The sequence below is a fragment of the Sturnus vulgaris genome, chromosome 26, assembly GCF_052056855.1.
Source record: "Sturnus vulgaris isolate bStuVul1 chromosome 26, bStuVul1.hap1, whole genome shotgun sequence".
In the NCBI taxonomy this organism is placed as follows: domain Eukaryota; kingdom Metazoa; phylum Chordata; class Aves; order Passeriformes; family Sturnidae; genus Sturnus; species Sturnus vulgaris.
Window position 1 is genome coordinate 1413672 of NC_142268.1, and position 12859 is coordinate 1426530.

Consider the following 12859-nt stretch of genomic DNA (forward strand, 5'->3'; position numbering starts at 1 on the left):
CTTTTATTTTTTATCTTGCACAGCCTTTTCATCTGAGGGAGTGCAGCTCCTTCTCTTGGGTCTTCCACTTCTCTCCACCCAGAGCACCCCAGAGTGGAATGGTGCTGAAGGAAGAGCCCAGACAAGGACAAACTGCAGCTGGGAGCACTCCAAGCACCTCCAACACCTTCAGATTCTCCTGCAAGAGCAGCACTGGCAGCTCATTTAGGGACCTACCTGTGCTGGGCTGCTGTCCCTGGAGTGAACCTGCTGCCATCCCTCAGCTGAGCATCTCCTAGGCCTGGGCTGGTCCCAGTGAGTGATTCCCAGCTCATTTTGATAAGATCCCCTCAGCTCAGCTCTGCCTTTGTGCTTCCCTACAAATCCCTGCCTTCAGGGTCCCTATTGCCAGCCCCACCCTAAGGAAACAACGCTAAGGACAGGACTGGGATGGGAAGGGGGAAACAGGAGCTACAGAAACATTACTAACGAGCACAAACAGCAAAAATAAAAAAAAAACAAAACAAAAAAAAATACAAACAAACTGAAAACAACAGCCAGCCCCCAAAAAGCACAAATAAATTCCCTTCCAAATCCTCGAGCACCAGGAACTTGGAGGCAGAGGCGTGGACGGGCACTGGGTCAGCGTGGCCACGGGTCCCTGTGTGTGAGGACGTGGCAGTGGTGGCTCAGAGGTGCAGCTGGGACATGCATGGACATGGGGACACGTGTGTGCAGGGGCAGGGAGTGCACAGAGTGCTGCAGGGACAGGTTGGCCCAGCCCTGGCAGTGCCCAAGGCCAGGCTGGACAAAGCTTGGAGCAGCCTGGGGTAGTGGAAGGTGCCCTGCCCACGGCAGGGGGTGGAACTGAGGGGGTTTTAAGGTGCTCCCAACCCAAACCAGTCTGGGATTCCTTGGCAGCATCTGCACCAAGCCAGGAGATGCTGCCGCACCCACACCAAGCAAGCAGCTCCTTCCTCCTTGCACAGCCCAGGGGCAGGCCTGGCTCCCAGCAGGAGTGGTTTGGCACCAGAAGGTTTCCAGTTCCAGCTGTGGCTGGAGCACTGGGGGGTGCTGGGCACTGCCATGCCCCATCTCCCCACCCAGCAGCTCCCAGCTGGTGCTCTGGTGTGCCTGGTGCTTGCAGCTCAGCCCAGAATGCACCAATTTATCTGGAAATCCAGGAAAAGCTTTCTTCTGCACTGGGCACAGCCTGGGCAAGGTCCTTGAGGGTCCCAGCAAAGGCTCCTTGGAGCACTGGCACTCAGCACAGACAAGGCTGGGGTTCCTTAGCCGTGCCCAGGGGTAGCACTGGGTGTCCAGGAGGTGCCTTGGCAGCTGCAGGCAGGCAGGAAGGGCTCAGGGAAGGGGCAGGTGCTCCCCTCCTGCCCTCCCAGCAGACAGGCTGCTCAGCAGCTGCTTACCCGGAGTCTGGAAGTTGATTCTCCTCATTTCCACGGGGTCCTTGGGGTGGTGGGGGGCGATTTCAGCGTTGTTCAGGAGGCACTTGGTCCGTGGCTCTGAATCTTTCCGTTTGCTTCATAACAAACCCAAAAAGAAACAAAAGAGACCAGAAAGAAAAAGCAGCTTAATTCTGGGCCTTGTGATCTCAGCTACTTCTCAGCTACTCGAGTTCAGGCAGGAGAAAATCAAAGGTGTAAGTACATAAAACACATCACAAAAGGGGTGAGGTTTGGAAGGCTTGCCAGTGCAATGTTTTAGGGGTTGACAATGGCCTGGGAGCCCCTCAGCAGCTTTCAGCTAAGTCTGGAAGTTCTCCCCTTCCCCCAGCAGCCAGGAGCAGCTGAGGTGCTGTGAACTCACACCTCACCCTCCCTGCTCAGAGCAGCCTCCCCTGAACTCTGCAGAGCAAAAATGTTCCAACTCTGGCCAAGCCATTTCCAGCCTGAGAGAACCAGAGCCAGCAGAATCATTTGGAAAAGTACAGACTCTCCTGGCTGTGACCTTGGATGTCAAGCTCTGATATTGCTGTTGGCTTGTTCAGGAGCTGCCCTGCTGCAGACAGAGAAGTCAGAGCAGCAGTTTTCAGTCTTTTTTGAACTGCAGAACCCTAAAAATCTGGGTTCAACAAACAGTGTAGACACATCCTCTCCCGGCACAGCTGTGCCTGCTGAGATCCACCTCTCCCTGCCAAGAGCCAGAGCCTGCTCCAACCTGCCAGCTGAGCTGCACATGGAACTGCTTCCTCATACATTTCCTCCAAATGGGTTAGCTTAGCTTAGGCAGTTGAAAAAGTCTTTGCTGACCTGGCTCATTCTCCTTGAAGAGAATTTAGAAGCAAAGCTCGGTGCTGACCTAAAGATGTGATAACTCCTTGCAAAGAAACAGTGATGAGCTGCTGGGAGCTGAACTCCTGCAGAGAGCAGAGAATGGGGCCCCCAGCCCGAGGCTTGGGAAGGGGGTCCAGCCCTTCCAGCCCTTCCCTTCCAGCCAGGGGCTCTGCAGCTCTCCTGCTTAGGGTGCACAGAAACCTCCAGTAATTCGCCTGCAGCAGCAATGGCAATTACTTAGGCAGAGAGGAGGTTATTCAGGACATTTTTAGCTGTCTCTTGATGTCATTAATAGCCAGAAGAAGTGGCCTGAGCCCTGCCAGCACTGCATGGGGCAGCGTTTTGGAATGACACCACTTTGCAGTTTTTGGGAGCAGTTTATTTCTGCCGCAGTTCCGAAACTGCTGTTAACAGTCCATGGACTGAACCCATCAGCTTCTTCCAGTGGAAGCTCTTCCAGTCTTGGAAATGGTTGGGGAAAAGTCTCATTTCTGCAGTCATAAACAGCCTCTGTCAGAAGCCCTTGGCTGAGGGGCAAGAGCAGCTTGTGCCATGGGACAGGGACAGTTCAGCTGGGGACAATCCTGCTTGCAGTGTGCCAGGGGCTCAGGGAGAGCTGTGTGGAGCAGCCAGACATGCAGAAAAACCCACTTTCACCTCTGCCTGCCACACACAAATGAGAGTTCCTCTGCTCCATTAGCCCAACACTTTATGAGCCATTTACTGTCACTGCTGCTCAGCCTGAGAAAGGGCTGTTTTATTTAGGAATGGACAAACAGGAGAAAACTGGGCTTGCTTTGCTTTTTCTGCCCTAATTCAAACATGGTCCCAGCTAGTCTGACATAGGGTTTCTGTAAGGACAGGGAACTGCACCAACAAAGTCCCAACACCACACAGCAAACACTGCTTATCACACAGCAAGCAAGGACCTGAATAAATGGCAAATCTGGTGCTCTTACCTGTCTGGTTTGCTGTCCAGGAAAGCAGTAAGTGGAGAGAAGACAAGACAAATGTTCAGGTTAGAAAGGACTTGCAGAGGGAGGGGGAAGCATTTGCTCAGCTCTAACCCTGGCAGCAGAGATGGGACCAGCAAACATCCCCCAGCCAGAGGGACACCAAGCAGGACCCCAGAGGCCACACTCCTGGGCAAAAGGGAACACACCTGTGCAGGTGAAAGATGGAGCAGGGCTAGGAGAGCTCCCCCCACCCTGGGAAAGAGCTGTCCCAGCTAAGGACACCTCTGCTGGCCATTGCCACCTTTATTTACTTTGCTCAGCCCCTGCTTGCCCTCCTGTCCCCTTCCCTTGCCCTGTGTGTGCTCAGGGGTGTGCCCAGAGCTCAGAGGTGCCTTCCCTGCCTCCCCTCAGTGCCCACAGGCACAGGGAGCATGGAAAGGGGTGCCTGAGGCTGTGAGCAGCCAGGCTGGAGTCCTGACACCCTCACTGCACACCGGGCCCAGCCGAGCTTTCCTGGCAGTGCCATGGGGCAGAATCTGCAGCAGCAAATCCCTCCTGTGCTGGGCACTCTCCCATTCCAGCATTTGTGCCTCAGGGCTCCTCTCCCCAGTGCCCTCAGCTGACCAGGACAGAAATTCCCTTGGGGACACTCAGAACCACCTCAGGTGTGGGCAGTGAGCAGCTCTTACTTTTTGTAGAGCAGGATGGCGATGACGATGCAGATGATGAAGACCACGGCCAGGACGGGCCCGATGACCCAGATGAGCCCCTCCTCACCATCGATGATGGGCTGGGGGTCAGGGTTGTCCAGCTGGATGGGGTCAGAGAAGGGACTGGCAGCATAGGTCTGGAAGACAGGGAGCAGGGTGGGACACAGCTCAGAGGTGGGGTGGGCACTGAAGGGTGGGCAAGCACACGGAATTCCACAGGAGGAACTGCTGGGGGAGGATGTGAGCTCTCTGAAGCACAACCCAAATGGTTACAGGGAAAATGCCCTGCTCCTGAGCCTCCACATGAGGGGTGTCTTCCACTTCCCAAGCTCCAGTGAGACCCATCACAGAAAGATCACACTCATGTGAAGCTGTAGCTGCCCTGTGCCCGTGGCTCAGCCCTTCTCATGGCTAGGAAGGTGCTTTTGGAAATCCAGCTGCTTCTGTTCCACCACAGCCCTGAGCCCTCACCACTGCCACAAACACACAAACACTTTCCTCAAGCTCTCTGTAACCATCTGGGTTTTGACAGTCAGATGGGATTACAGAGCAAGAGAGAAGGAATCGAAACAAGAATTAACTGAAAAGAAACCAACGCTGACAAATAAATCTAAAGCAGTAAAACACTGTGTGTGTCCTCTGCTGCCTCTGCCCTGAGCTGAGCAGGATCAGAGGCACATTCAAACCCTTCAGAGTCCTGACTAAGGATGGATTCCCATCCTACACAGGAATTCCAGGAACTGAACAGCACAGAGAACTGGCATGGCCTGGCTTGGGAGAGCAGCCAGAGACAGGAGCAGAACAGAGGCTCTGGAATGCTGCTCCACACTCAGGAGCTGCTGTGGATCCAGGCCACTGCAGCACCTTGTTCTAAAGCAGAAATTACCTCAAGCTGCAGTAATCCGATTGAGAAACCCATTCAGGAGCGTGTCAGCCTAATCCTTTAATATCAAATATACAACTAAATATTTATTGGGGGAAAAAAACCTCTGAAAACCCTTAATTTCCAATAGCTCCCTGCTACAATTCCATAGGGGGATTTAAAAACAACAAAGTATTAGGCTGTTTCCTATTGTGTGTGAGGGAGGAGGCAGGTAAATATTAAAACAGTTGTTTTCATAAAGCCAAGTACAGCCCCAGTGAAAACAGCAGAGATGCTGAATTGTTTTTTTTATGGAAAAACTTGTAGCTTTCCATTAAAAAATGCAATTCTCCTCTCTGTGCTTGGAGAGGAACTGAGCAATGGCCAGAGTGTGACATGTTCTTGGAGCAGGATGTCTGGGGTCATTGCTCTGAGGAGTTAAAGAACAGCCTTTAAAGGAAATTATTGTTCAAAGAGGGGTTTGACCCGGGGCTCTCTGAACTCTTGTGCAGTCCTGAGGGGACAGTTCAGTTGTTCCTCCCCGTTCTGCACTCCAGTCTGGAGCCACAAGTGTCCCAGTTCTGTCCCCAAAGACTGGGACAGTCACAGCTGCTCGTGTCCTTGGGCAGGCACAAGCACGAGCAGATCACCAAACACAAGAGTGTGGGACACATATTGAGAAAGTAAGAAAATTACAGCCTGAAAAATATTCCAGGCTGGAGCTTCTCAGCTCTGTTCCCAGCCCATGAGCTGGTCCAGATCAAGGCTGGGGAGAATTTCTCCTAAGGTGATAATTTGGTCAAAATAAAAAGGAATTAATAACAAAATCAAACCCCTGTTGTGGTGTGTGCCCAGGCCCTGGCAATGGGGTGTCTTCTCTCTGAACCAATCACCTTTTCTCTGCTCTGGGAGTTGCAGTCCTGCTATAAAACCAAGTGTGTTTGTGAATAAACTTGGCTCTTTCTTCCTGTCATGACAGACGCCCATGGAGCTGTGCATCTTATTTCTGCCTCACTCAAAGGGTTAAAACCCCTTCCCATGGCTACACAAGAGCCACATCCAAACCCTCCAGATCCGCTCAGAAAAGCCCCTCAGGGATGGCAGGAGGGCAGCAGGGCTGTGGCACCTCCCCGGCCCATCCCTGCTCGGAGGCAGCACTTACAGCCTCGGGCTCCTGCAGCACGGCCAGGATGAAGAGCACGTATTTCTGTCCCGGCTCCAGGGCTCTGTTCTCGAAGTTGTCGTAGTGTTTCATGTCCCCCAGGATGAAGTGGGAGGGCAGCGAGCGGAAGCGGGCGGCGATGTAGGGCTTGGGGAGCTCCAGCTGCCGCGAGTGCCGCAGGCTCCGGCGCCGCAGCCGCGCGATGTCCTGGACCAGCTGCAGGCAGCACAAAACACCCTGAGAGCCTGGAATGAGCACCAGGGAAAGCCAAACCTGCCCTCCCGGCCTTGGCTGCGCTGAATGAGGAGCGCAGGGACCCCAAATCCTCCCCTCCCAGCCCTCGGGTCTCCATCGCGTTCCAGCTGTTCTCTCTCCCCCCCGCCCCAGTTTCACCCCACTCACCTCCTCCAGGTCCATCTCCTCAGGGCTGCCCAGGGGGTTGAGGAATTGTCCTCCCCGGGACTTCCTCAGAGGCACCACCACAATGTAGAAAGCTCTGAATGTTGGGGATGACAAGAAATAGAAGGAATTAGCCATGGAGGAAGGGAACACACAAACCGATGTGAGTTTGCCCAAAATGCCCCACTGCCCCAAGCTCCTTGTTTTTCATTCAGCACAGTTGTGGAATGTTCCACAGCTCCTGGAATGAGCTGGATTCGGTGGCAGCCCCATGTCTCCTTGTGTGCTCCCTTCACCCTTCTTTGGCTTTCCCTGGTAATTGTGGAAGTGCCTCCAAAAGGCAACAGTCAGGAAAGCTGAAATGCAAGGATCACCCTCCTGGTACTGCCCTGTGGGTTTGTGGTGGTCTCCAGCCATCAGGGCCGACCCCAAAACGTGAGCTGAGCACCCCACCCCTGCAATTCAACAGAAACCTACTGGACAGGCACAGAGCTCTTCACGTCAGGGAGAATCACCACCACATTGCCATCAGCGTCAGGCTTGTGGGTCACCTCTGGCTTCTTGGACAACATGTCAGCAGCAGTCCAGGCTGCCACGTTCTGCTGCAGCCCCCCCATGCTGTTGCCCTGGTTCATCAGCACGAAGTTGTAGAAGGTGCGGGGCCTCAGGTGGGTGATGAGTTTCTTGGTGGTTCGTCCGTCCACGTCCACGTGCAGCCCGTTGTACTGGATCTGGGGGAGAGGAGCAGGTTGTTCCCTGAGCAAGGCTGGCACTGCTCCAGCTCCCTCCTTCCCATCCCTTTGGTTTGCAGGGCACGGGAGCACCCAGCCCTGCAGAGCTGGGCACACGCAGGAAAAGCTCCTGCACTCCACTTGCCTTGTAGGGGGTAGGAGAGTTGTAATTCTCAGGGAACTCCCAGCTCAGAAGGACAGATGTCTTTGTCACCATCTTCACCTTGAAGTTTTTGGGTAAAACTGCGGAGAAAAAAGTGAGGAGGAAGGGGAGAAAGGAGAAGAAAAGGCAGCAGAGGGAAGGAAGAGCAGGAAAGAGAAGGAAGAGAATGTCAAGTGCTGGAAGAGGGGCTGCCAGGCTGGGTCTGGCTGCAGGAACGAAAGGGATTGCTCCCTCCTCCACACTGTGCTTGAGTTTTGCCAAGGTCCATCTCCCAGTGCTCCCTGTCCCCATGCCTAACCCCAGGAGGGCACGTGGCTCTGCCCCCACGCTCTGGGCTGGGTGGCTGCTGCAGGAACGAGGTGCTGCCTGGCTGAGCATGCTCAGGTGAGGAAAAACCCATCCCACGTCACGGCTTGAGGGTTGGCTTTTTTAGAATTTTTTGCTCTTTTCTTTTGGCTGCTTGCAAAAGCTGAAGAAAACGCTCTTCCCACCTGTACAGCGACTGGCCCCCCCCTTCAGGTGCCAGTGACAGGAGGTGTCCGGACTTAACTTAGAAGAAAGCGGTAAAAGGGACTTACCTGGCACAAGGCAGAGAGGAGCGGAGGGACTGAGTGTGACACCAGAGTGCTTTGCATTTACTCACGAGCCTGGCTGAGCCCGGCCTGACCTCTCCAGCTCTCTTGCCTCCCGGCACCAGCCCCGGATACAAGGGGACAGAGGGAGCAGAAACCGGTGAGTCCTACCTTGGTCCAGCTGGAACGTCCGATACTGGACGGTCGGGCTGTAGGGCCCGGGGCCTTTACTGGTGTGAGCACGGATTTTAACATCGTAGGCGGTGTTGGGTTTGAGGCCGTTGAGGGTGTACGAGTTCTCTGGGGAGGGGGGCAGCTCTTTTTCCAGCAGGTTCCCGGGAGAACCGGCTTCCCGGTACGCCACGGTGTACTTGACGATGGCTCCGTTGCGCTCGGCCAGCACGGGGGGCAGCCAGCCAAACTGCACCGACATGGCCGTGACGTTGCTGGCCTCCAGGATCTGGGGGTAGCCCTTGGGGATGTCTTCGGGGGTGGTGAGTTCCTGCACAGCTTCCTCCCCAAAGCCGGCCCGGCTCTTCACGGCCAGCTTGAACACGTACGTGGCTCCCTTGTGGATGCTGGCAGCGATGTATTTATCCTCCAGGGCTGAGAACTCCAGCGTGGCCAGGGGCTCCACGTCCTTGCGGCCGAACTGCAGGCGGTAGCCCAGCACCTGGCCCTCGGCGCCCAGCGGGGGCTCCCACTTCACCAGCAGAGTGTTCTCCTCCGTCTGGTGCACAGACAGGATGGGCTTCCCTGGGACTAGGAGACAAGAGAGACGCCTTCAGCCAAGGCTGGGTGGGGGGAGAGGAGCTGCAGGGACTCTTCAGCTGCAGCAGCAGGCTCCTCGAGTCCCCAGCCGTGCTCCAGCTCGGCTCTGTGTAACCCACACTGCTGCCACCCTGCACAGGGACATGGGCCCTGAACGCTTGGGGAAATGAGGAGCACTGCCAGCGTGCTGAGAGGTGCTGACACATTCCTAAATCGATTTTCTTCCCTTTGTTCAGGACGGACAGATGTGCACAGCTCCTGCCCTGTCCCTGGACCGCTCACCCTCCCACTGCTGGGAAGAACAAGCTCAGGAGTCCTGGCTCCAGCCTCCTGTCCCAGCTGCTTCCCAGGGCAGGGAAAAACAAACCTGGAGTCCCCAAAGTCCCAACCTCCCTCCCTCTCTCAGCCCAACTCATGCAGAAAGAGACTGGAACAGATTGGCCCAGGCTGGGAAGTCCAGAGCAGCTGAGGGTGAAGCAATGAAGGATGGAAGGAAGTCTGGGCAGCCCCAGGTCCTGAGCAGCAGGCACGGGGCCAGCTCCCACGGCTGGCAGGCAACTCATCACCCACTCGGGCACAGGAGGAAGCACAGGCAGAGGAAGAAGAGCCCAAAATGTGTGTGAGGCAGAGGGCAGGGGGAGCTGCTGCTCTCTGTGCTGCTCCTCTGCTCTGGAGGAAGGGAACTCACAGTGCTGGTGCATTTTCAGCGAGCTCCCCCACATTTGGGGGTTCTGGGGAGCTCAGCAGTGCCATGTCTCTGCCTAATGAGCCCTGGCACTGCCTGACTGCTAAGCAAGCCCACAGCCACAGTTAAATGACACGTGCAGGCCCAGAGATCCCCAAAGCCAGAGAAAGCAGAGCATTAATTCCAGCAGCTCACGCCTCATTGACACTCAGCTCCACTATTAGAGATCTCATTCCTTTCTCTCCGCCCTGGTATTTCTCCTGCTTGGGCAGGAGGAGAGAAAATGGAGCTGGGAGAGACCCCAGCCCACTCCCACAGCACGAGCCTGACCAAGGGGTGAGGGCAGGATCTGAAAGGGTCGCACTGGGGAGCCTCTGCCTGCTGCCTCCACCAACACCTCAGAGGGGATGAGGGGCTGTGTCTGAAACAAACGCTGTATTCCTCCCAGACTGCCAAAGCCTGGCAGGGACGGTGCTGGGAGAGCCAGCCTCCTCCCTTGGGAATGCCTAAGGAACACGTTAAAGAGAAAAAGAGTGCCATTACCTTTATGTTTTTCAGTTTTTATCACAAATGTTACTGTAATCAGCTGAGCTTGAAAGTATTACATCTGCACAACAAATATTGTTTAGAATAAAGGTGAGAAGAAAGTGCAGAGAGGGGGAAATGTTTTATTTTGCAATTGGTTTGGACAGTAAAGGAGAAAATTAGATGTATTACTGTATTTAAATTCAGCCCCCAGCCCTGAATGATAAAGAAAGAAATCTCTCCTCTCAGAACATGTATTGACTCAATGCTGCAAAGAAAGTAAGAATGTTACAGAGCCATTTGAAAGATTTTTTTTTTTTCCAAATAGCTATTTCAAGCTGGGGGAAATTCAGTTTTGGGTAATAGCTGCTGTGCTGGAGAAAACATCCCTCTGTGACTGATCACCTGCACTGCAAATCCTAATGGGAAGAGATGAGGGAGGGTGACAAGCGAGAGTGACAAGGGAGCCAGGCTGGGAGAAAAACTCCAGGAGAGAAAAACAGAAAGGGTGGAGAGGCTCAGGAAGAAGGCAAGCAGAGAACCAGGGAATTAGTGAGGAGAATCCTGGGCAGAACTGGAGGTGAAGGAGCAGAGGGTGAGTGAAGGGAAAGGCTTGGCCTGGAATGTGCAGGCAGAGCCCAGGCCCCAGGAATGGGAGCCAGGAAAGGTCAACACTGTCAGAGTTTCTCCCTCCACCAGCCCTGAACACAGGGGATGCACATCCACACAGGGTACCAGAAGAGAGGAGTGGGCAGGACAAGCTGCCCTGTCTGCCTGCTGCTCTTCAGGTCTTTGCAAGTCACCACCCTGCCAGCAGAGCTCTCCTGTCCCCAGGGTACCTGCGTGGGCACCTGCAAAGCTGCAGTCACACCAGGAAGAGTCACTTTCCTCCTCATGCACTGGAATTTACAGCCCAGGAGATTACAAGTGACAAATTCATCCTCTCTTGTGTTTCTGGGTCTGCACTGGACAGAAAATGGTGACGTTTGGTGAGGGCTGCACGTGAGGAATGAAGGGGTTTCTGCCTTACTAAATCTAATTTTGCCTTTGGGGCAGCCTGGCTCTTGCTGCAAGTCAAGAAGGGAGTGGGATGGAAAAAGGTGAGTCTGGAGATGCCCCTTGGCATTTTGGAAATGGGTGAGTCCCACTGGCTGAGGACAAGGCTCTCACCTGCACCCTTGGTGGTGACCACTTTGGGTTTGCTGCGAGCACCATCTCCCTTCATGGTGTAGGCGGCCACGGTGATGGAATAGGCAGTCTCAGGCTGGAGCCCAGCAATGATCATTTCCTGTTTGCCAGAAGCCAAAGGGAAATCGTGTCAGTATTCAGACCCACACCCCAGAGCAGCTCTCTCCTCCTTGCAGAGTCTCAGCCCTTCTCCAGCATGCAGGAACTCGGAATCCAAGAGCACGAGACACCCTGGGCTATCCGTGGGAAGTGCAGAGGGCAGAGCCCCGTTCTCCCAGCTCTGCAAACACAGCCTGGCCCTGCAGGGCCCTGTGCAAAGCATCCTCCTCCACATCTGCCTCTCACACATTCCCTGGCTTCACAAAAAAACCACTTCAGCATCCAAATGCTGTCGCTTCCCTTCAAAGCTTTCCTCTCCACTGTGCGGCCTCAGAGGAGGCTCAGAGGTTTCAGGGAGATTACATTTTTTTTTCACCATTACCCCTCTCTTCTCTCCTCAGAGATATTTTTAATGCCTTCATAATATTAAAGGGATTGCTTGAATGCAAAGTGCAAGACGACACATTCAGCTCACGCTAAAGCTCCCTGCTAAATCCCAGCCCCTCCTTCCCCATCCTCTATCAGCCTCCCCACACCTGGCTCCCAGGAGCTTTTGTTGGAACACTGGCCTCCAGAACAGCCTTTCCCCAGGAGGGATGCAGCCTTTCAAAGGGCTGTGTTGGAAAAGGAACACCCGTGCTAAATCAAACAGGATGACAGCACATGCAGCAGGGTTTTCCCCAAGGCCCCAGAAAGGAGGGAGATGGGAATGTTGTACATGTTTTATGGCTTTCCCCTCTCCTCACCCTTTTGTGCTTTCAATATTAAATCTCAGGGCAGCACTTGGGAAGAACTGGTTAGTGCTGAAAATAACTATTTCCCCGATGGTGAGCTGGGAGTGGAACAGCAGAACTTTGGAACAGGGGGATTTTGATCAGTGACTTTGGAGCCCGTCAGCTGCAGGGACGGGTCTGGCTTCTGGAAGTCAAGAAACCTGTCCTGCTCTACACCTGCCACTGAGTTTTATTAAGATTTTAGTCTCCCATGAGACTCATTCTCCATCCCTCAAAGGGAGGCTCCTCTCTTGTGCAGGGCACTTGGCAATCCCCAGGAGACACAAACACAGCCAGTTTAGTCGTGTGTTATCTCAGAACCCCGTCATTCCAAGGAGAAAATGCTTTCTCCTACTGCTTGGTAGCTGTAGGATTTTGGAAAATATTTATCATTTTAGCAGAAATAGCAAATGCCACGCAGCCAAGCTTTTACCTTTAAGGTACTTCAAAGGTAAAAGCACCAATAATGACTCAGTGCTTTGCATCAATGAGTTTCTAAGAATCCTGGCCCTTTGAGAGAACAAAGCATTTGCTCATGCCGTGATAGCTCAGGACTCATGGATTCTGCACTCCCAACGCTTCCCAGGCTATCTTTTCCAGAGGCAGGAGTGTTACAAAGCTGCCCATCTGAGCTCCCTGATCTGGAGGAAGGCGTCCCTGCCCCTGGCTGGGAGTGGAACAAGATGGCCTTTAAGGTCCCTTCCAATCCAAACTATTTTAGGATCCTCATCTGTTCAAAGCAGTCCCAAATTCAATATTCCATCTGCTTCCCCACGGAGGAGCAGCAGACCCATCTTTCCTTCAGAGCCAAAGGGAAAACCCTGTGGGATTGCTGCGTGCTGACGAACAACACGGTCACAGAGGGTCACAGAGCAGTGACAGGGAGGGGACAGTGCATGGGAACACCAAAAACAGGCTCTAAAACAGGCACACTGGCACTGAAAAAAAAAAAAAAAAAAAAAAAGGAAAAGGAAAATATCACATCACAAAAGG

At 53.9% G+C, this 12859-nt stretch overlaps 1 protein-coding gene across 11 annotated transcripts in view; it reads right to left on the reverse strand.

Moving 5' to 3' along the window:
- Positions 1-12859, reverse strand: part of PTPRS (protein tyrosine phosphatase receptor type S) — a 154630-nt gene that overhangs the window by 20248 nt on the left and 121523 nt on the right. For 9 of the 11 annotated variants that reach the window (XM_088179301.1, XM_088179298.1, XM_088179300.1 and 6 more), the window contains 8 exons: positions 10977-11094; positions 7997-8587; positions 7236-7333; positions 6837-7090; positions 6363-6456; positions 5961-6176; positions 3916-4073; positions 1404-1516 (listed from right to left, as the gene is read on the reverse strand). In XM_088179301.1, coding sequence (XP_088035427.1) covers positions 1404-1516; positions 3916-4073; positions 5961-6176; positions 6363-6456; positions 6837-7090; positions 7236-7333; positions 7997-8587; positions 10977-11094 — 1642 coding nt within the window. The remainder of the gene's footprint in view (positions 1-1403; positions 1517-3915; positions 4074-5960; positions 6177-6362; positions 6457-6836; positions 7091-7235; positions 7334-7996; positions 8588-10976; positions 11095-12859) is intronic. The other 2 variants (XM_088179305.1, XM_088179304.1) reach the window with 1 other exon arrangement.